Source organism: Mirounga angustirostris, unplaced genomic scaffold (genome assembly GCF_029215605.1).
Source record: "Mirounga angustirostris isolate CCGP_5_RB_7025 unplaced genomic scaffold, mMirAng1.0.hap1 SCAF_10, whole genome shotgun sequence".
Lineage (NCBI taxonomy): Eukaryota > Metazoa > Chordata > Mammalia > Carnivora > Phocidae > Mirounga > Mirounga angustirostris.
In genome coordinates this window covers 135,182,629-135,206,465 of record NW_026991718.1, presented here as the reverse complement: position 1 = coordinate 135,206,465, position 23,837 = coordinate 135,182,629, and the positions used below count along the sequence as shown (strand labels likewise).

Genomic DNA, 23,837 nt, shown 5'->3' with positions numbered 1-23,837 from the left:
ATTGGGATAGGAATGATCATTCCCACAGTGGCACTCCTCACTTGTCTGTACATCCAAATCACATAGTTCATGAATGAATATTAACAATTTGAATGATAAATGAAAAATTCTTTATTCTTCCTCTTTTGTATATTGTTATATGTACCATTTTTTCTTTTTTCTTTTTTTTTAAAGATTTTATTTATTTATTTGAGAGAGAGAATGAGAGAGAGAGAGCACATGAGAGGGGGGAGGGTCAGTGGGAGAAGCAGACTCCCTGCTGAGCAGGGAGCCCGATGCGGGACTCGATCCTGGGACTCCAGGATCATGACCTGAGCTGAAGGCAGTCGCTTAACCGACTGAGCCACCCAGGCGCCCTGTACCATTTTTTCTTAATATGTAGGTATGTTCACAAGGGTTGTAAAAAGACATTAAAGATAGGAATCAATTACAGTCAAAGTGAGGGAGGATAGCTAAAACTGTCATGCCTACAAGGAATAGTTTTAAGTTGTGGATACTTTGGTACCAGTTTACAAACCCCACCCCACCTCCACTCCCTTTTTTTTGACTTGGGTTGTATAAATGGCTTAAATTAGAGAATTTTAAAGCAGTAATAAAGTTATACAACTGACTGCCAAGATATTATAATTTACTATAACTGGGTATAGTAGAAAGAGGTTTGAGTCAGACAGATTCGCATTTAAATCCTGGCTCCACTCTTTGCTGACTGTGTAACATTTTACAAGTTAATGAGTCCCCCTGCACCTCAGTTTTCTCATCTGCATAGTGGGGCCATGGAAAATTAGTCTGATTGCGCATGCATTACTACCTGATACATAGTAAATACCCAAATATATTATCCTCTTGATATGTACTAATCTCTGTACACAGAGATGGAATTAATGAGAGTTCAGTACACCTACAGCCATGGTCTGAAATCTCTGATTAAACCAAACTTCTGTCCTAGCATTTCAAACTGAATGTTTTTTTTCCTATAGACTTTTAAGCTCCTTCTATTCTATTTAGCAAGTAGTCTTCACAGAGCATATTTTTCTAACAAAATCTCTCATGAAAGCACCAATGTGCCAAACAGATAAAAATAGAGCTACACTATTTAAAGCAGGAGGTCTGCACCCTAGCCTACTTGACCTTCCTCCCCAATAACCCCCACGGCACCTTGGCAAGACTCAGTTTCTACAGACCACAGTTTGAACACCAGTTTCCTGCTAGATCATCATCCCACCATCCTTTGTCAATATTGCTCTACTATCCTTGGTTTCCCTGAACCCTTTCTCCCCTCAGTATTCCATCTTGCAAATCTCAAAACCTAGATAATCCGCTGCCCATTTTCTTTTATGTTACTCGGTGCTAGTTGGAATTTTAATTGTCACATACTTATTGGCCATTTGTTTCCCATTTACTGTTGACTCTTAGATATTAGAAATTTGCTATATAAATAGTTCTATCAGCTTACACTCCAACACTGCTATGTGATAGTGCCCATTTCTCTACAGTTTTAACCGGCTGTTACCAGATGGTTCTCATTTTGCCAATCTGTAATTATAGTGAGGAACTTTGTTTTTTAAAGATTTTATTTATTCATTTGAGACACACACAGAGAGAGAGAGAGAGAGAGAGCATGAGCAGAGAGAGGCAGAGGGAAAGGGAGAAGCAGACTCCCCACTGAGCAGGGAGCCCGACGCGGGGCTTGATCCCAGGACCCCGGGATCATGACCCGAGCCGAAGGCAGACGCTTAACCATCTGAGTCACCCAGGCACCCCAGTGAGGAACTTTAATCTGCATTTTACCGATTAACAGCATCAGTATTTCATAGTTTTTGGCTGGTTTCTGAATTGCCTATTTTTTTTTTCTAATTTTTTAATTGCATCGTCTGATTTTTCTTATAAATTTGTAGGAGTTCTTAAAATATTCTAGATATTAATTCTGTATTGGTTACGTACAATGAAAACATTCTTTTTCCAGTATGTTATCTTTTCACTTAAAAAACTTCCATATGACAAAAAAATGATACCATAAAATTTACCAGTCTTTGTGTTCAACAAATCCCTCAGCTACTGTCATATTCCTTTCTGGTAAAAATACTAGTTTTGATGCCTTTTAACTTTTAGGTTTTCAATTTTTCTAGGATTTCTCTTTGCACGTGGGTAGTGAATTAGTGCAGCATCATGCATGAGGTACCCTGCTGTCTCCATCGTTTGCAGTGCTCATCTGGGCACAGCCCCGGCAATGAGGGGGGCAGCTGTGAGGCAGGCTCTCTCTGTACTGAGGCCACATCATGAGTAGAGCCTTACAGGGGCTTCACCACACCACACCTCTCTCATTCTTGGCCCTCTACTCATTCATGTAAATTATGCAGTTTGTCTAAGGGAATTGCCATTTTCCAATATTGATACTGAGCTTTCTCGTCCACATATTTTTCTCTCTACATTTTGGTGCTATTTCCAACAAAATTATGCCAAATCTTCCACAAAGAAAATAGATTAATTCCTGTGTTTTATGTATTTCCCTTTTTCTGTATTAAAAAAAACTAAATTTTCTGGGTTAATTTTTTGCTTTTGTATAGAAACACTATTGATTTTTATATCCCCAACTACAAAGACTAATTCTATCATAATTCCCTGCCTAGGGTCTCTTGGATTTTGAATATAGACAATTACTCATGATAATTTTTGCATTTTCCATTCCAGTCCTTATACTTGTTTTTTATTGTTAAGGTGATGATGACCTCCGGGACAGTGTTAACTAGATACCATACCAGTAGGCGTGCTTATTCCGTAGTTTTTGGTGGTTACTTCTATCAAATAAATGTTTTAGTTGTCTAAGGATTTTTTCCCCTTTAATTGGGAATGGGTGTTGAATTTTAGCAGCAAATGAATTATTCCCTCAAAACACAAGTAGTTTTGGTTTCATATTGTTGTGTTTTGGCTTTAAATAATTTTCTAATTTCCTTTGGGCTTGCATATGTCTCGTTCATTCATAGCCCAGGCTCACTCCAATTAATAATACTGTTGTGAATGGAAAAAACAGAAATTCTGTGGTACTTACACAAGATACAATTGCAACAACTACTCAGATGTAAGCATTTATAGTTCAGAAAAAAGTTGATGAAGTTGAACTTGCAAACAATGAAAATCCTATACAAAGCAATAGAGGTTTAAAGGGTAGTATAACCATCCAACTTAAACTAAGATTGTTCTTACAAGAATCAGATTACTGGCCTTTAATAATTATATTTTAATATTTTTAACTGTTACTGAAAATCTGATGTTTAAAGTATGCAGGATGGTTTGATCATGGAAAAAAGTTGAAATTTTTTAAATGAGAAGCTGTAAGGTCTTAAATAGTGAGGATATAGCTGCTGAGCCACTGACATGCACAGTTATAACTGGGACTTTCTGGTTTCATTATATAGAACTTTGTTTGAGCTTTGTGTCACTGTAGCAGTCCATCAGTTCATCCTCAAAAATACTGTAATAACCTGTAAAACACAGAACGGTAAGGCAGAATTTTATAGCTTGGGGAGGGCTCGACCTCCAGCTCAGTAGATAGGCTTCTGTTCCTTCTCTGCTTGGTCTGGATCTACTACCTAATAAGTAAAGGAAGGCAGCTGGGGTGGGCATGCATTTTCATGGAAGAGGAAAATGACTCATTTGACTGGAATGGAGAAACTTGCGTACTGAAACAGGAAAACACCAGGTTAGATGAAAAGGTGTGGCTGAAATGCAGGTTGAGAGAGGAGTTTAGACTTCTGTTTTGTATGACTTCCCATTCCCTGACTCAAAGAAATCGAAATCCTACTAAGGAAGAATAGTAGTTGAAAAAGCCAGCTGGAAATTATTGCTGTAATTTAGGATTGAAGTGAACAGAGGAATTTTCATTAATGTGTGGTTGTGTTAGAGATGCAGAGGAAGGGATATAAACAAAACTATCTGAAAAAGGAATGGACCCCATTTGCAATTCCCTTGCTTTAGGGTTTGAGAAAGATGGTCAAAGGCGAAGCCAAGAGCGCTTACAGAATTTGTTTCCAATTTCTAATATCTGTTTTAGGGAAGTCATTCCGCATCTCCATTATCCCTGTCTAGTGAAGAAAGAGAGCAAATATGGTGTGACATGCCTTGTGACTCTCCTCATGTGTCAGGTTTGTAGTCCTACACTGCTTTAAAACAGTATTACTGAACTACTGTGCATCTAAAGGAATTCTAGTTGAAGTCACAAAATTTATTCAGTTTAATTAATGTCAAATGGAGAATAGAGCTTAATGCACAGTTGCCTAAAAACAAATAACTGAAAGCCTTTTTTTTTTTTAAATAAAAGCAAGACAATTATTAGGTATTTTTAATCAAGATTGTAGCACTGTTGTTTTTTAACTGTACCTAAGGCCCTACACAGCATCTTAGTCGCAAACGAATGTACATTGAAGATAATCTAAGTAATGCTGATGAAATACAATTGGAAGAGGAGGAGGAAGGGAGAGCATACTTGCTTCCCAAAAAACTGTCTAAAACCGAAGATAGAGATCATCACACTTACAAAGGTAGGTAGATCAAATGCCTTTGTCAAAATGCAATTATTGTGGAACTTGGTTTTAGATCTTGAATGATCCACAAAAAAATCCCCTGTGTAAAGGGAATTCTGGATCAGTCTAATAAGGATGATGCTTTATCACAAAGTTCATTTTATGTGAAAAATATGGCAGTAAGGGTGTGTTTGTACCCATAAATCTCCTTTATGATTCTATTATTGATTACCACATATAAGCTTTACTAGAATATAAATTTACTGAGAGATTGGTGTGTCATTAAATATTTGGTTATTAACATGGAAATAGTTAGAAAATGATCAGTCCAAAAATGTTCCATCCCAATATTACCATTGCCAAGATTTTTTAGAAATCAAAATATTTTTAAATTGAAAAACAGGTCTACCTTTTATGTCAATTCTTAGATCATGCATAGAATGAAAATAAGATTTTTTTCTCAGCTTCATGAGCTTCTAAACTGCATGAAGTTTAACTTCAGACTAAATTTGTAATACATATTTTAACTTTACCTGATTGTCTTCATTTTTTAGTGTCTGGAAGCATATCTCCATTATCAACAAATGACTTTTCTATCCGTGGGGAGAGCTGGGAAAGTGAGATCTCAGGGCTAGGGGTGATGTGCGAAAGCCTCAACATAGATTTTAGAAGGAAGTTTCATGTGAGTTACCATTCTTTAAATTATGATTTATACCCAATAATATGCTAAGATACTAGCTTTCTCCTAGACTATTAGCTGGGTTGATCCTTTGGCAACAAAATACCCATTTGTTAACTCCCTTGGTCCTCATGGACTGGTGAAAAGTGGAATGATTCATCTTAGGAGCCAGGTTTCTCTTCTAAAATTTGTGCGTTATCCATATTCTTTCTTTTGCTAGATTCTTTGTCTTATTTCCCTTTTCAGTTTGTTTACCATTTGGACTCTTGGCACGATTTTTCTTTTTTTCCGAACAATTTTCATGCCTCATCTTTTTATGGCATGGAGAGGACTTCTAGAGAGGGCACCATCACAGAGCATAAAGGATGGAGCCCCTCTCATTCTTTGTCACCAGGTCTGCACACCTGCGGAGCCTTAGCTGCTGAGGCTCCAGTGAGGTGATGCTTACAAAAATACTTTCTAGAACAATTTTTAATTCACATGCCTGTGTTTAGTTCTCTTTGCTTGCTGTTAACTTGTACAGAAAAAAATCTTTTATCATCAGTCCCATCTCTTCCTTATCTTTTTCTTCTCTCTGAAACTAAGAATTTGTATATTTTAATTATCAAAGGTCAACCTAGCCTAAACAGAGAAGCCCTGATTTATATATCCTGTTCCGCATCTGGCTAATCTAGCAAATATGTTTTCATGGAAGATGGTAATTCTGAGTGTGACTTTTAGGCTCTGTTCCCGAAGAGAATTATAATCAGTAGCATTTTTGTAAATAATGTAGACTGTGGTGTCTTTACAAAAACAATGATCAATTAAACCCTTAGTCAAAACCTTCTTGTTGGAACCAGATGCTGCCCTGACTGAGCTAATTAACACTTGGGTTTAAATCACCAAGTTTTTCATTTGTTACTTTTCTGAGTTCTTAGTCATTCACATGGTAAAGCCTTTGTTCTTAACATAGCCTGGGTTAGATTATTTTGTAAAGAGTCTTCAAGTTAAAAATTAGTATTTTTCAGATCCGCCAAAAAATGATGGATTATTTTACTAAGCAATCTTGGAAAACAGCTCAACAACATCTGAACACAATGAACCATCAGATTCAGGAGTATAGGTCTGTAATAAAAACCTCTTTTGAAATCTTCTGAATGCTATAGTTTACAAAAATAACCTCATTTTGTTTCTTTAATAGGATCAAAAAACTTGATAAGTTCCAATTCATCATCATAGAGGAGCTGGAGAATTTTGAAAAAGATTCACAGTCTTTAAAAGATTTGGAGAAGGAGTTTGTGGTTTGTGCTTTTAAGAACTTTTTAAAAGATCTACACTCGGGAAAACTGTTAATTTTGTTCTTTAGGAAATGGTTTTAGATTTCATATACACACACTTGTAGACTGAAGCTTATGATAAATACCTTTGATAATAGGGGAGAACCCTGAGAGAGAGTGTATAATATCTAGTATATGCTTAGCATATAGCCACATTGTTTATTTAAATTAGGAATATAGTAATTCTCCAAGAGTTTTTGTATTTTAAAATTTAGGATTTCTGGGAGAAGACATTTCAGAAGTTCAGTGCCTATCAAAAAAGTGAACAGCAGAGGTTAGTGTGACGTTCTTTATACATTTTTAATCTAAAAATCCAATCACTGTATTATAGCAATTTAAAATGATAACTACAAAGGTAACTCCTTTTGTTAGGCTTCACCTTTTGAAAGCGTCACTGGACAAAAATGTCTTCTACAACACTGATTATGAAGACACTGTTTTTACATCTGAGGTACCAGCTTTTACACGTTGATATATCCTCTCTCTCAATACCTCTTTGCTGTGAAAATTTTACAGTAAATTTCATAGATGAAATATGTATTTATAGATGTGTTCGATGAAAGAAAACATGAAAATGCTGCAAGACAGGCTCCTGAAGGAAACAGTAAGTCCACTCTCAGGTCAGGGTTTCACGTGCACCAGCCACCAGTCAATGACAATTCTGTCACAGGCTTTTCTTTCTTTTTGGACTGAGAGAGAGTTTTAGTTGTTTAAATTAGAATAATGGGAGCAAATTTATAGTAAAATATTAATAGAGGTGATTAAAATGAGTCTGTCCTAAGGAAAAAAGGAATATCAGTTTGCAGATTTTAAAATGAGTTAAAGAATGATTTCCTTGTAATGCACTTAATTTTAATAGAATCTCACTATGCTGGATTAGTAGAAGATCAGGACTTTGTAGCTAAGCCACCTTAGCTTGAAGCAAACAAGCTAACTAGACTGGTGAATGAAATTCAGTCTAGAAAAAAAAAATTTTCAACAATTTGGTATTTCAAAGACTGGATCTCTCAGTTGATCTAGAATATCAGTGATGATCCCTGAACTCTGTAGCTAGCTAGGAATAGATCCGGGGAGGAGAGGGGTTAGATAGAATGAGCACTGATACAAAATAACCTTATGAAAGGGATTGTTTTAAAAAGAAGCCCAAGGTTTTTTTTTTCCTGTTTGGTGGTTTTACAGTGATAATTTAAAGTTTGATTTTTCCCCCCCCTCCCCGGCTATAGCAAGAAGAGGAGCTTCTTAATGTACGCAGAGGACTGATGTCATTATTCATGGCTCATGAAAGAAATGTTCGTGTGTGATGTCTAGTTGTTACCAAGTTTTATCCACTTATTCCTTTTTGTGTATAACAGGAAATACCAGAGTAGCCCTACAAAGAGAAAAATACACATGTCACCCAGGGAAGAGTGCTTTTGTAGGAGCCTCCAAATCCAAAGAAATGTCGTCTTATGGATGAGAAAGAACTACTTTAACATGACTCCAACCTCAAGAGACTTCTTTCTATAGAATATTACTCTTCTTTTAAAGAGAAATTTTTGGGAAACCAAACAGTAATAGGCATTTGCTCGTTTTTGTAGTACTATTTACATTGCACAAATCTTACCAAGTTAACTATACTCATAAAACTAGTTTAATAAAGTTTATCATATAAAATATATTTTAAATGAATACAGACTAAATAGAAGGTATTACTAGTTCAGAATATACTACATGTAATAAAAATTTAGCCATGCTGAGAAAGGGGAGAAGGCTCGGATTTAAAATGGTTCCCTGAGTGTAAGTCGGTACTTTGAGCACATCGTGGGAGAGTGTGTTTATTCAGTTATGGCTCCAGTTACTTTATTGTCCGAACATCTCTTCACTCCTAAGCAGGCTGTTTTGACCAGTACTTTTTAAGCTCCTAATAGTCATTATAATAGTATCTTGCTAAAATATAAAAATATACATTTGTTTTAATTGTATATTAAAGTTGAAATAAATGCTCTGTGACTTGAATATTATAGTTATTTTATGAACACTGGATCAAACAAAAATCTGAACTGAAGCAGGATAGTAAGCAGCCTCACTCCCTATTGCTGGCCTGCAGAAGGGTAGCCGAGTGTGGGAATACTACCAGTATTTAAGTACAGTGGTAAAAGTGGCTTTCTTAGTCTAGCCAAGCAGAGGAATTCAGTTATTGGGAGGGCAGCAGGGATTCTATGTCAAGAGACAGTGATCGCTCTCTCTACTCGAACAGTAAATAATACTCAGGAGTTGAAAGTCCATGCTGCCCTGGGAGAGGACCCCTCCTGTTTGGCCACACTTACAAGTCTCCTAAATCATGTGTCACATGCCTTCCCTACTGCACTGTGTGTGTGTGACCCAGCCCAGGTCTCCACTGCCACCTACTTACTCAGTAGTTGTCCTGCTAAATCTCCCTTTCCAATGTTCTTTTCACCCCAACCTCCCCCTGCAGCTTGCTTTCTGGAGTAGTCCCAGGCCATTCACTCCACCACTTTACCTTCCTTGTTCCTCTTCCCTTCCTTATCCATTATAGATCCTCTAGTCAAAAATAATACTCTTTTCCCCCTCTCTCCTCTCACTGAGTCTGCTAATTGACACCCCTCATTCCACAATCAGAACATCACTGGAGAAAACTTATAATCAGGCTTAAATTTATGACCACATATTTCACATGGCTACTCAGCAATCCTACCTCTGCCCTGTTTAATTGACTTTACCACGTTTCCAGAGTATTACCGCATATCAATACCACATACTTTCCATTCCTTGTCTCTTTCCTGGCTTCCGTTTTCCCTCTTAATGCAGGGCTCATTCCCGGTCTGTCACTTTTCTTCAATCTGTACTTTCTCCTTAGGTAACTTCACATGGTCCCATGTAATAGCCATCTTTGTGTTGATGGCTTGCCAGTGCATACAAGTTCTGACCTTTATCTTGGACATTAGCATCGCACACAACACTGCTTTTTTGACAGTTCTAATAAGCATCTCAAGTCTCAGAACCACCCTTGATTTCTCTCCCTCAGTACTTTCTCAACACCAAAGGGAAAAAAACACCTTGTCTCTCCATCTCTCTTATCCACCCAACTGTGCAAGCTAAAACCTAGGATTCCTGATTTCTCTCTTTCCCTTGGCCACTTAGTTGATCAAGTCCTGCAGATTTTACTGCCAAAATATGTTCCCCGTATGTGTAATTTCTGTCACTTACACTGTCACTACTATTGACTGTCAGTATTTCTCACACAGACAATTGCACCAACCTCCTAAACGGCTTTCCAGCATTCGCCCTTGCCTTCCACAACCCTTTATTCACTTCGCAGCCAAGATATTCTTAAGTCATAAATCCTAGCATGCCTCTCAGGTACGTAAAACTCTCCAGTGACCACAAACTCTTAACCAGTGCGTCAAAGAAGGAGCCACAGGGAAATTCGAAAATACTTTGGGACAAATGAAAATGAAACATTCTGAAACTTAGTGATACAGCTGAGAGGGAAGTTTATAGCTGTAAATTTAAAAATGAAGAAAGATCTCAATAACCCAACTTAAACTTTAAAAACTAGAAAAAAGAGCTAACTATACCCAAAGCCATTAGAAGGAAGGAAATAATAAAGATTACAGTAGTTATTTAAGGAAAAAAAAGTGGAATAGAAAAACAACAGAAAAATCAATAAAACCAAAAGTTGGTAAACCATTATTAAACAGACTGAGATAAACAGAAGACTAAGATTTCTTTTTTAAAGATTTTATTTGAGGGCGCCTGGGTGGCTCAGTTGGTTAAGCGACTGCCTTCGGCTCAGGTCATGATCCTGGAGTCCTGGGATCGAGTCCCGCATCGGGCTCCCTGCTCGTCAGGGAGTCTGCTTCTCCCTCTGACCCTCCTCCCCTCTTGTGCTCTCTTAAAAAAAAGAAAAAGATTTTATTTGAGAGAGAGAGCATGAGTGGAGGGAGAGGGAGAAGCAGACATCCCACTGAGCAGGGAGCCCAACGCAGGCTTGATCGATCCCAGGACCCCGAGATCATGACCTGAGCCAAAGACAGACATTTAACCAACTGAGCCACCCAGGCACCCCCAGAAGACAAATTTCTAAAATCAGAAGTGAAAATTGGGGACATTACTACTGACCTTGCAGAAATAGGATGAGAATACTATAAACAGTTGTATGCCACAAATTATATATCTCATGTGAAATGGATGAATTCCTAGAAACACAAACTGCCAAAACTTAGTCAAGAAGAAACAAAATCTAAATGGTCTTGTAACATGTTAAAGAGACTGAATCAGGGGCGCCTGGGTGGCTCAGTCGGTTTGGCATCTGACTCTTGATCTCGGCTCAGGTCATGATCTCAGGGTTGTGAGAGTAAGCCCCACGTCAGGCTCCATGATCAGCTGGGAATTTGCTGGAGATTATCTCTCTCCCTCTCCTTCTGCCCTTCCCCTGCTCATGCGCATGTATCCTCTCCCTTAAATTTTTTTTTTTTTTAAGATTTTATTTATTTGAGACAGAGAGAATGAGAGAGAGAGAGAGAGCACCTGAGAGGGGGGAGGGTCAGAGGGAGAAGCAGGCTCCCCGACGAGCAGGGAGCCCGATGCGGGACTCGATCCCGGGACTCCAGGATCATGACCTGAGCCGAAGGCAGTCGCTTAACCAACTGAGCCACCCAGGCGCCCTCCTCTCCCTTAAATAAATAAATCTTTTTTTTTTTAATTTTATTTATTTATTTATTTGAGACAGAGAGAATGAGAGAGAGAGAGCACATGAGAGGGGGGAGGGTCAGAGGGAGAAGCAGACCCCCTGCTGAGCAGGGAGCCCGATGCGGGACTTGATCCCGGGACTCCAGGATCATGACCTGAGCCAAAGGCAGTCGCCCAGCCAACTGAGCCACCCAGGCGCCCTAAATAAATAAATCTTAAAAAGAGATTGAGTCAGTAATCAAAGAATTCTACCAACTATTTAAATAAGAATTAACACCAGAAAATAAAAGAGGGAACATTCTTAACTCATTCTATGAGGCCAGTATTCTCTTCCTCCCAAAGTCAAATAAAGACATCACAAGAAAATTACAGACCAGTATACCTTATGAATGTAAGGTAAAAGTCCTCAACAAGGTAACAAGCAAGGTAAATCCAGCAGCATATTATAAGGAATACATTTAATGGAGGAGGTAAAAGATTTACACATGAAAACTATGAAACATTGGTAGAAACTAAAGAACACCTAAATAAGTGGAAAGACCTCTCATGGTGCTTGATTACAAGACTTAATATTGTTAGAATAGCATACTTGGAAGTAATTTACAGATTTAATGCAATCCCTGTCAAAATCCCAACAGCCTATTTACAGAAATAAAAAAGCTGATCCTAAAAATCAAACGGAAATGAAAGGGACCTCACATAGCAAAACCACCTCAAAAAAATAATACAGTTGGAGTACTCACACTTTCCAATTTCATACTTAACTACAGAGCTGTGTTAATCAAAACTGCATAGTGCCTCAAGAAGGAGAGACATCTAGACCAACAGAATAGAAATGACAGTCCAGAAATAAACCTGCTCATCTATGGTCAACTGAGCTTCATCAAGACTGCCAAGACCATTTGGTGGGGAAAGGAGTAGTCTTCAACACATGGTTTGGGGTAACTTGATAGCCCCATGCAAAACAAGTTTGTGCCCTTACTTTACACCATATATAAAAAAATAAATTGATCAAAAACCTAAAAGAGCTAGAACTATAAAACTTAAGATAAAAAAGCATAGGAGTAAATCTTCATGACCTTGGATTTGGCAGTGGATTCTTAGATAAGACACCAAAAGCACCAGCAACAGCAAAACAAAACAACAAAAAACCCAAAAGGTAAATTAGACTTTAAAAACAAGAAAACCTTTGTGCAAAGAGTACTTTCATAAAAGTGGAAAGACAACCTACAGAATGGGAGAAAATGCTTGCAAATCACATATCTGCTTAAGATCTAGTGTTCAGAACATATAAAGAATTCTTACAGCTAAGCCACAAAATGACAAATGACCCAATAAAAACAGGGGCAAAGGATTTGTATGATCATTTCTCCAGAGAAGATGTACAAATAGCTAACAAGCACACGAACATGCACGGAATATCATTAGTCATTTAGAAACTGCAAATCACAACCATAGCAAGATGCCGCATCACACCCACCAGAACGGCTAGAATCAAAGGACTGAAAATAAGTATTGGCAAGGTGGTGCAGGACTCGGAACCCCACGGGTTTCCAGGGGGAATAAACACTGCAGCCCCTGTGAAAACCAGTTTGGTGGCTCCTCCCAGAGTTAAATGTGGAATTATCCTGTGACTCCACAATTCCACCCTCTGGCAAAACACCCACAGAACTGAAACCAGATACTCAACAGATACGGTACAGGAATATTCGTCCACAGCAGCACAAGTCCTGACAGCCAAGCATGGAAACGCCCTGAACGGGCATTAAGTGAATAAGCGCAGTGTGTGCACGATACACGAGCTGTTCCTCGGCCATAAAAAGGAAGAAGTACTGATTCATGTTACAATGTGGATGAACCTCAAAAAGACGCTATGGGAAAAAATAAACACAAACGGTTACACTGTAGGACTGGATTTCCATGTAAATCCACAGAGACAAAGCCGGTTGGGGGTTGCCAGGGGCTCAGGGAAAGGGAAGATGAGCAGTGCCTACTTCAAAGATAGGGAGTCTCCTTTGGTTAGGATGAACCAGCCGGAAACAGTGGTCGGACGGCTCCTGAGTGTATTAGACGCCACTGGAGTGCGCTCTTAGCATGGTTAGCTTCCTGTTCTCTGCATTTCACCTGAATTTACTTTAAAAAAATTACTGAAAACCCACAAAACCTCTCCAGAGGCGTCCTTTGCGCTTAAAACCCAACCTTTCGATCAGGGCCTGAAAGTCCCTACGTGAGCTGGACTTTGCCTCTTTCCTCACCCTCACTTCTGGCTCCTCTCCTCTCATTCGGCAGACTTCCAGCACTGTTGCTTGCTTCCACCCTATTCCTGCCGTGGGGGCTTTGTCCTTGTGCCTCTGTTCCCACGGGCACACGCTGTCCTCTGGGACTCACGTGAACGGTACTTCAGAGCGGTCCTCCCTCACAGACCTATCAATCTCACTATCACTCCAGAAATTTCTTTCTTCCTCCCTTCCATAAACCCCACTGCTGTAAATTCTAGGAGAACAGGAACCTTGTCTGTCTTACTCACTTATGAGTAGTAATTTGGGTCACTATTTCCAGAGCCTAAAAACGTGCCTAGAAAAGTAAGCTTGTAACAGGGTGAATGAGTGAGGGAACGAATATAGCATTTCTAGGCAGGAATTTACTGAATTCAGGGAGGGCGGAGATGCCTGAAACTCTCAGATCCGCAAATGCTGTACAGTTGTTGCATTTCCACTAAAACGGATAATGAAGTATTGTCAATCAGCCACCTGAGCATCTATTACATGTCACATGCTGTCCTCAGCTGTAGATACAGAGATAAGCAAGAAATGAACCGTTTCCTTGTACTTAAAAGGAACTTAACTCTAGGAAACAAAGTGAGTGTTGCTGGAGGGGAGGGGGGTGGGGATGGGGTAACCAGGTGATGGGCATTAAGGAGGGCACTTGATGGGATCAGCACTGGGTGTCTTATGCAACTGATGAATCACTAATCTCTACCTCTGAAACTGATACTACACTATACGTTAATTGAATTTAAATAAAAAACTTTTTAAAAAAGATTTTAGAAAGACGTGACATGTGTATATCCATGTTTTGTAAGAACAAGGAGCATCTGAATTTCAAAAAAAAATAGTCATAAAGAATTCTATGGATTTCCATTTTATTGGCCCCTTGGAAGAACTGTGTGTGTCAAATGTACATAGACTTTATTATCAAAGAAGATATAATATTTTTGATGTTATATTTGTGATGTTTAGTTTTGGGTTTTTTGAAAAACATTAGGGCTCGGTCGGTTAAGCGTCTGACTCTTGATTTTGGCTCAGGTCAGGATCTCATGGTTGTGAGACTGAGCCCCGCATCAGGCTCTACACTGAGCATGGAGCCTGCTTTAGAGTCTCTCCCTCTCCCTTTGCCCCCCCCCCCCACTCCATGCTCTTAAAAACAGTTCATTAAAAAAAATGAAAAACATTAGGTCAAAAAAAGTCCGTGGAAAAATTCTAAAATAATATCTAGAGGAAAATAATTCAACCTTTTTTCAGGAATACAGATGTTTTGAATGAGATCTAAATGTTGCACTGTCTTGAATTTTAATTTAGATACTATAATTTTGGTTTATGCTGCTGTGACAGCAATAATTTTAAAAGTACAGGGAAGCTGGAGCAGTGTGGTTGTCATACTAAAGAAATGCTTGCCTTTAACATCAATCAATAAGGCCTTTATTATTTACCTCAAAAAATGTGCATTTTATGCAACTCTACTACTGTCAGTATGAGTTTATAATGAATATTGATGTTTGGGACAGATCTGATGTCAAAAAGTCTTAAGCAATGTAATTGCAAAAAAACAATGTAATTGCTTGACTTTGTTCTGTGTAATGCATTTTTAACATTTTATATATTTATTTACACTTAAGAAAAATTAGAGCAGGAGTTGGCAAATTATCTAAAAGACTATAAAATATGTGTTTTAGGTTGTGTGGGCCAACAGGTAAATTTGAGAATATATGTAGGTACTTGCAAAAACATGTAAGAACCATTCTTGGCTTGCAGGCCATTAAAAAAAAAAAAAAGAAGGGCAGGCCTGGTTGGTGGGCTGTCATTTGCAAGACCCCTAGTGTAGAAGAAAACTTCTAAAGATCAGATCTCTCTCTTCTTTACTATACAATGTATTTCTCAATCTATCTCACTGTTTAACAAAAATAGTGATTTAAATCAATTTTGTATTAGCAGAGCCTGTTATATGAGTTAACTAATATAGCTATAACTTCTTGATTTTCCTATTTCTAACATATTAAAAATAAATGAGTCATTCTAGCCAAAAATTTATATTTCTTACCTGGGTTGCAATTTCACACCATGTTGGTGTAGGCTTATCACACTTCCTCAACCAAACTGAGCTGCAAAGTGGTAACTGTTCCAGAAGGACAGACGGGAGAGAGAACAAATTTTGCATCATTAGTATAACCAGGCAGAAACTTAAATACTCAACTCCAGAGACGATACTACAGAGACGTAAATGCCACCAAATTCTGACACCACGGATGCCTAGCAGATCCTCTGAGCCATGGTGGGCAGCGTGGTTTTCATTCCGCACTTAATTCCACAGTGAACTGGCAGTCTACAGTGACAAAGTCTGACGACTCCGACCTCAGCGCATGGTGTGAAGCTCACGGTGCTGGAGCCAGCTCGGCAACCACCTGTCACTACCACCTCTTAACAGCTGACCCACTCGCCGTTACTGTCCCTGGATTCCTACGCACCTCCCGAACACACCGGATGAAAAGTTAAAGCTAGCTTGGAAGGAATCATAAATGCTATGAAGAAACAACTGAAGTAGAATGTTGATCACAAGAACAGAGCAGGAAATAACGGCAACAGACAAAGCTAAGTTGGGATGTAAAAACTGGAGCAAGGTGTTAGATGTTCCTGAGACCACTCTGTGCCACCCCAGGAGTCAACCACTGTAACCAAGAAGTTCTCCGGGCAGAAAGCAGGGGATGCAGCATTTGTTTGGGGCACACACCTGTGCATTTGCAAAACATTCATCTTTGAAAAGGGGGAATAAATTGCATTTAGAAAGCAATAACGTGCATTTAAAAGCATGGTTTTTAACTCTAAGAATTATTAGCATGTACACCATCTCCAGATTTTCTTACCATAGCTTATTGTCAAGAAAATGTGATTTTTAGAATTTCCCTATTCATCTTCTTTAAAGGGAATGATTTAACTGCTGAAAGACTTAAAAGTTACTTTTTATTACTCTAAACATAAAATACCAATCTGTTTTCATGAAGCTGTGGGAATTTGTAACTAGTAGCTTTTCCGTTGTTCATTCTAACATTGTCTAAACATGAACTAGTTGGGGCACCTGGGTGGCTCAGTTGTTAAGCATCTGCCTTTGGCTCAGGTCATGATCCCAGGGTCCAGGGATCGAGCCCTGCATCGGGCTCCCCGCTCAGCAGGAAGCCTGCTTCTCCCTCTCCCACTCCCCCTGCTTGTGTTCCCTCTCTCGCTGTCTCTCTGTCAAATAAATAAAATCTTAAAAAAAAAAAAAAATGAACTAGTGATACGTTCTTATATCATCATCAATACATTTACAGAGAAATTAATTTATGGTGATTCACTGTTTAAAAATATTTTCATACGTTCAGTTTGAGTCTCAACATGTTCAGTTTCTTATGAGCATCTTCTCAGATGTTTCTTTCACACGAAAAACTGGAAAAAATCTCTGGAAAAGAATGGGGTTTAGATTAGAAGCATGTGAGACTAATAATTTTAACAACATAATAGAATTTTACATTTCTGGACTTGAACTTGCTATTAAAGAACTGTGGATATGTAGCTTAAAACTTGGGCTTTTCACCTCTAAAATTTAGACTTGTAATTACTATGTATTTCCACAAGATGGACTTCTTGATGTTAGGGTTTTGGGGGTTTGGAGATTGTTTTTATTTTTAGTTTTTAACCATTTCAATTGTCTAAAAATTACTTATGTAATATAATTTCAAAGTCCTTTTGACATGTTTAAAAATATCCTTTTTACAGACTTACAATATACTATTCCCCCTATCATGCCAGGTTAAAACTTGATACTTCTAGAAGTGATTTAATTTCCTCTCATAAAATAATCAATTACGGTTTTTAAATCTTTTAAACTCCTTAAAAACAGAATTTCTTTAATGACTTAATATTCACTGTTACTTTAATAATTAATCATAGTTTATTTTGTGGAAATGAGAACAAATGATTTGTGAAGTTAATGCATAAAAACCTGATGACTCTTGGTGGTGAAGAATTGTGGTAATTCAGACGTTGTGACTGTTATTGAATAGGGAGGCAGCAGAATCGGTTTTTTCTAAGTCTTCAGGCTCTTAAGTATATACACTTTCTCTTCAAATTTATAAAACATATGTAAATGTATATACACAAGCAGATGTATCACCCATACATACCATGAGATTTAAAAGCTGCTTTTTAATTTTGTTCCTCCAACTAGGGTGAGGGACATTCGAGATGCCCAAGAGAGCCTTCCTCAGGGCAGGATTCGGTGTACCTAGTAGGTGCGGAGAGAACATACCTGATTCACAGTTTCAGTTGCTCTCTCAACTTCTGTAATACTGGGTAAGAACGTGAAATATGGAAACACAACTTAAAGGAATAGTTTATGATTAATAAAAATACAATAGAGAAGTTAGATACTGTTGCTAAAAATTTTGGTTGCAATGAAAATGTCTTCTGGTCTTATGATATCTTAGAACCCTTAAGCCTGAACCAAACCAAACCCTCCACTGGGTCTCCTGTACCTTATTTTCATTTTGAATTTTATTTATCCATTAGTTATGGAACTTTACTTGGGCAAAAACCCTGAAAATGTGTCCTATCTGCCAAGTTACCTCTAACCAGGGGCCCATCTTCCAAGCAGTACCGTTCCTTTCTGCCTTGGGGGCCAGCATGGTTTCGAAAAAAGCACCTTTTTCCTTTCTTTGTTTCATAGTAAGTGCATTGATATCTCTATGTGAAGGAGATTGAAATCTTACTTTTACATAATTTGGGCTCCCACTTAATATTTTAAACTGAATAAAACAAAATAGGGAGCTGCTAAAATGTAGTTTAGAATAGGAAAAAAAATTAAAGTTTTCTGGAGGTTGGCCGCAAATAATGGGTTATGAATAGACTATAGGTATATATTAAATATACAATATATAAGCATACACACAAATGCTTATAAAATTAACTGGCTTCGAGATAGAAAAGCTTTAGACATCATCTCATTTCATAGACGAAGAAATGGAGGCTCAGAGAAGTGATGCCGTTCCGCACAGCAAGGAAGTGGTAGACTTGGAACTTTCCCGCCATAACGGGGATTTCTTTCAGAGAGTCTAATTCAACTAACTGACACCACGTTCACTAGCATCTAGGCTTGATCACAAGTCCCTCAGGATAAAGTGCTGCCACAAGGGTTGAGCAGTTTCCATGGGCTCCTGACCCACTTCAGTCTTAAAGAAGTTGAGCAGGAAAGGTCGTGGAAAGCCGTGAGGCAGGTGTGCAGTGAGGAGTCACAGAGGACGTGCCCCAGCTCCAGGGGCTCCTGGCCGCCCCACCAGCGGCTAACGTTTATGGAGGCGTGGAACGTGTTGGTCGCGCTCATCTCCTTTAGAAGTTACAGCAATATTTTGGGAGAGATGATCTTCCTAGAGAGAAAAGAAGTATCTTGGTGAATAGCGCAGAGCTGGGATTTAAGCAACAGGGTCTGCAAGCTCCTAAAGTCAGGCTCCCAGCCACTGGGCTTCCTGCCTCACCACGTACCGGGCGGGCGGGCGGGCTCACCTGTGAGGACGCTTATTCAAAGGCCAAGTAAAAATACCTTTCGGGGAACTTTTTTTTTTTTTAATTTATTTTCCCCCTTTGTGCCAACATTAAGTTTTACCTTTGTGCTGGGGTAAATGTCCTCTTCGTAATCTCCACTCCATCTAAACCTCTGTCTCTTATAACAGAGTTTTCCATAATGTTTGCAAATGTGAACCTAAAAATACTCAAAGACGGCCTAATTTTCATCGTGGTAGAGTTTTCCACCAAGTTGTTGCTTATCTCTGGGTTCATTACTCGATGATACATGAAGTTAAATTAATCTGATTTTCTAAGGCACAAACCACAGGTACTAACAGAATTTACAAAACAAAACACACAAAAAGTTGGAATTCTCTTATGTGTTTGGATCTGATGGCTTGAAAGGACTAAAACTCTACTTATTTCCCAGATTTCCGCCCTCCTCCCAACCCCCCAAAAACGTAAAACCCAGGTTCATTTCCTGCAATAAGTAGTCATTTAATTAAAGAACAAAATTAACAGGAATCAAAATGTTGCAGCTGTATTTTTTGTTAGACATTATATAAAAAAAAAAAAAGAAAAGTATAATACAGTCAATAATTTTGTGGAACATGAACTTAAAGAGTTCTCAAATTAACTGTGATCAGAATAAAAATGTCTTTTCCAACAGAATCCCGAACGCTGCTGCGCCGCAGGTCCCGCGTCAGAGGCCCGGAGGTGCACCCGCGCATGCACGTCCCCCGGCCTCTGTTTTACTGCAGAACTGTAAAACCGGGTTCAAAGGCAAATGACCGTTTTCTTCTGGGAGAGCGACTCTGGGTCTCCACTGGGCCCAACAGTTTCCACTCTGCAGACACCAGAGGGCGAAGGGCGTCCTCTGGGTTCCCCTCGTACAGATGAGCACAGCCCAGACTTCACCTGCCTCAGTGAGCCCGCTCCTCTCGCTGACGAGGCAGGGAGTCATGAGCCGAACTTCAGGAAAGTTCCCTGATGAATGTTCAGTGTTGGTATCAAAAATTAAACACAAATTCTTCTCAGAAGAAAATCTCTATGGCCTGTGGAATCTAGGAATTATAAAAAGACAAAGAGTGTAAGGTCATACATTCCTAAGTTAAAATAGTCAAAACCTCCCACAAATAAATGTGTGGCTATTGAAAGTTGCTCAGAGAGCCAAGATGGAAAACAGAAGGATGGGCCCTCTTTGCTTCAGGCAGTGGAGGCCTCCGAGGGCTCCCGGCTCCCGGGCCTGCGCTGGACCCCAAAAGGAACGATAGGCTGAATTCTGCCTAAAACTCAGTCCGAAAGCTGCTGGTTAAGCTCTTGAAGTGTGCAAGGCCAAGGCTTTGCGAAAATCAGAAGTAATGAATCGATTAATAAAACAAACTTTTGGAAATTAGAGTTACCGTTTTGTTTTTGTAAGTTGGTAATGTGTTTGTGGTAACATGTAATACATTTACCAAAGTCTCAGGTGACTAAAAATATTGTTCTTTTAAAAACTGATATTAAGTGCTAAAATGTGGTATAAAGACCTTAAGAATTATTTTCTGATGTCCAAGTATTGGGCCAGCTCTTAAAATTCTATCATCTAAGAAAGGTATTAAGGACTTATGAGAGAAGATGTAGATCTTCAGTAAACAACTCTTTTTTTTTTTTTTTTTTAAGATTTTTTGTTTATTTGAGAGAGAGAATGAGACAGAGAGAGAGAATGAGAGGGGGGAGGGTCAGAGGGAGAAACAGACTCCCTGCCTAGCAGGGAGCCCGATGCGGGACTCGATTCAGGGACTCCAGGACCATGACCTGAGCCGAAGGCAGTCACTTAACCGACTGAGCCACCCAGGCGCCCCAATAAACAACTCTTAATAATGTGTAATGGGGGGGCACCTGGGTGGCTCAGTCGTTAAGCGTCTGCCTTCGGCTCAGGTCATGATCCCAGGGTCCTGGGATCGAGCCCCGCATTGGGCTCCCTGCTCAGCGGGAAGCCTGCTTCTCCCTCTTCCACTCCCCCTGCTTGTGTTCCCTCTCTCGCTGTGTCTCTCTCTGTCAAATAAATAAATAAAATCTTTAAAAATAAATAAATAAATAATGTGTAATGGGAAAACGTATTCAATATTTTGACATTAACACACGTAACACTATGTAACCATTCTATCCTTCTTAACATGGTAAACATGAAAAGTAGCTTTAAATGTTTTATTGGACAATGTTGATTTCCTAAACATTTTTGAGTGTTTTGGATACTCGAAACTAAGATGATCTATTCCTGCCCAAACATATGCCAGTCACGGGGGAAACCTTAACAACTTTTAAACTGTTTATTTGCAATCATTTTCTCCTGCTCTTACGACCTCCTCTTCCTCCCTTAATATATTCACCCCAAAACCGTCCTGGAGGATGGAACCCCATACACCTGGCTCTGCCCCACGGCCACACCGACCTTACAGAGTTAGTCTCCTAAACCACCACCACAGTGGCCACTTTGGGACAAACCAGAAAAGGAAAGGAATCTGCTCTTTTAGTTTAAGGCAGTATCCATACTCAGGATTTCCATTTTCTCAGTATCTGGGGCTTCAGCGTCTCTAGGCCAAGGGAGACGTGACAAAGGGCCGAGGAAAGAACATCCCTCCCAATAAGCACGGGAAGCCAGTCTTTCCCCCGCCGCCCCCTCCGGAGGCCCCGCGGCATCTGTGGACAGCACGTCCACAGCACACATTCCCCACGACGAGGACAGGACGGCTTGGTGCTGGAACACGGCCCATGTATCCCCACCGCAACAGAGGCTCCCCGGAGCGGGGGCCCCCTTTACCTAACGCCTCGCTGCTGTCTCCACGCCCGGCATGACCCCTGGCATGACCCCTGGCACGCCGTAGGGACTCCAGTATTTGAGTCTGGGGGAAGCATCAGCTTGGGTTAAAGATGCGAATCTAAATGCAGGGAAGACGGGACCGGGTAAATGGAAGGGGCCTGGAGGCCTCCTGTCGGCACAGACGGGTGGGGTTCTGAAACGGGAGGTCCGGACACTCCGGGAGGGGCGGCCGACGGGCGGACAGGTCACGTTCACTGCACACGAACTCCTGAAGCCCCGGACCCAGTAACGCGGCTCTGCAGCCCGCCTTCCCGCGCCCCTGCGAAGCCACGGCCGGCAGCCGCGTGCTCCGTCCGGCTCCCGGCAGAGACGCTGAATTCGTTCACCCGGACCCCGGGTCTTTGTCTTTCCTTTCGTTTTAAAGAAACATGCGGTAAGTACCACGAAAGCCATACGCACAGAAACCGACCTTGTCAGATGCTTGCTTGATGCGTGTACCTCCATCTCGTTACTCTTGTATTCGTTGAGCTCCTTACGAATGGCTGCCTGAAATTCAAGAACGGGACGTTAAAAAATGAACACAGGAAGCCAGCACCCAGGTTGTGGACGAGCAGTAGCTCCTAATCTTCGCCGAGGTCCGTCGTGCTGTAATCTATTTCTACAGAAGAAGAAGACACACGGGTGGGCCCAGCACAGCCTCTCAGCTCGGCTGCGGTCGTCCCCAGCCCGTCCCCCCGCCGTGTCCCGGACAGGCTGGCGAGGCCGCCCGCACCCCCGGGGGACACCACCACCGCACCGAGCACACGCTGAGCCGCCTGACGGAGCAGGAACAGCAAAGTAATGCGGCCAGTTCGGCGTGGGGTGGACTCGGAATTCTGCAGTGAGCTCATGGGGAAGCTGTTCTCGTTCGGGCACGGGGTACGGCTCCGTGTCCCGTGACAAACAGCATCGCAGCGCCCCAGATCTGTCCCCGGCCCACAGGGACCCTGCGCTCCCTCGAGGAGCCCTCCTGGGCCGGCTGAGGACAGGGAGAGGCTCGAGTCGGGAATTTCAGCGTGTCCACACGCGTGACCCGGGACAGGCCCGCCTCCCACGGGGATTTTCTGGGCCTTACATGAAGCAATGCTGGACGGGCCGGATTCAGAGATTCCATCCAGGCAGAGCGAGGCTGGGGGAGGGCTCACTTGGCCCCCTCCACTTCCCCCACAGCCTCTGGGACCCGCCGCTTCCTTGCTCCCTCCCCACGCCCCACACCAGTCCCTTCAGGCTGCTCTGGAGGCCCCCCGGAGACACCGCACACCAGAGCGGTGGGGACAGATCCAGAGCCGCCTCTGTCTACACTGCCGAGCCTTCCTGCCTGCCTCAGCCTCCTGCACCCGCATCACTGCAGCAGACTCTGCTCAAGCTCCATCCTCTGCCTCTTTTCCACCAGAGTTTCTCAGCTCCCACACTCCTGCCACCGGGGACTGGCTCATCCTGGGGTGGGGCCGTCCTGTGCATCATGGGGCATTCAGTGGCATCCCTGGGCTCCACCCACTACCCCCCATTTCTGACACCAAACATGTCTCCAGACACTGCCAAGGGCAAAACTGTCCCCCAGCTGCCAACAGCCATGAGCCCGGGTCACCTTTGTGAAGCTGACATCGGGGCAAAGCACAGCTGCAATTTCAACATCGGCCGGCACCCACCCCCGCCTGCCCCCGGGTCCAGGAACAAACTCGCTGGCCCGTCGTGGTGCCGCCCCCCCGCCCCCGACCGGCACGGTGGCGCCGTCTGTACCTTGTCGGCCGCGGACAGTCGCGTCCAGGGTTTGTCTGCCCGTCTGTCATAGTCCTGAGCTTTGGCCACTTCCACATAATCGCTGAATCGGATCAGAATCTTCCTGTCCCGCAGTTCATCCACCGTGGGTCTCTGATTCAGCTGAAATCAGAGATGGCCCGTGAGCCACCCGCGGCCACACCAGCGTCCTCGAGGACTCGGGCGGACAGCACGTGTCTACAGGGACGCGGACACTCGGGAACT

At 41.3% G+C, this 23,837-nt stretch overlaps 2 protein-coding genes across 2 annotated transcripts in view; one reads left to right on the top strand and one right to left on the bottom strand.

Moving 5' to 3' along the window:
• Nucleotides 1–8,692, top strand: part of SYCP2 (synaptonemal complex protein 2) — a 77,064-nt gene extending 68,372 nt beyond the window's left edge. The window contains 12 exon segments of the mRNA XM_064573560.1: nt 2,982–3,051; nt 3,054–3,096; nt 3,098–3,230; nt 4,049–4,139; nt 4,380–4,535; nt 5,072–5,199; nt 6,204–6,298; nt 6,377–6,476; nt 6,728–6,786; nt 6,885–6,963; nt 7,060–7,116; nt 7,736–8,692. Coding sequence (XP_064429630.1) covers nt 2,982–3,051; nt 3,054–3,096; nt 3,098–3,230; nt 4,049–4,139; nt 4,380–4,535; nt 5,072–5,199; nt 6,204–6,298; nt 6,377–6,476; nt 6,728–6,786; nt 6,885–6,963; nt 7,060–7,116; nt 7,736–7,813 — 1,089 coding nt within the window. The 3' untranslated portion in view covers nt 7,814–8,692.
• A 10,811-nt stretch (nt 8,693–19,503) lies between these two features.
• PHACTR3 (phosphatase and actin regulator 3) overlaps nt 19,504–23,837 on the bottom strand; it is a 205,989-nt gene continuing 201,655 nt past the window's right edge. The window contains exons 11-13 of the mRNA XM_045883903.3: nt 23,595–23,735; nt 22,285–22,361; nt 19,504–20,076 (exon numbers count right to left, since the gene is read on the bottom strand). Of these exons, the coding sequence (XP_045739859.1) occupies nt 20,061–20,076; nt 22,285–22,361; nt 23,595–23,735 (234 nt within the window). The 3' untranslated portion in view covers nt 19,504–20,060. The remainder of the gene's footprint in view (nt 20,077–22,284; nt 22,362–23,594; nt 23,736–23,837) is intronic.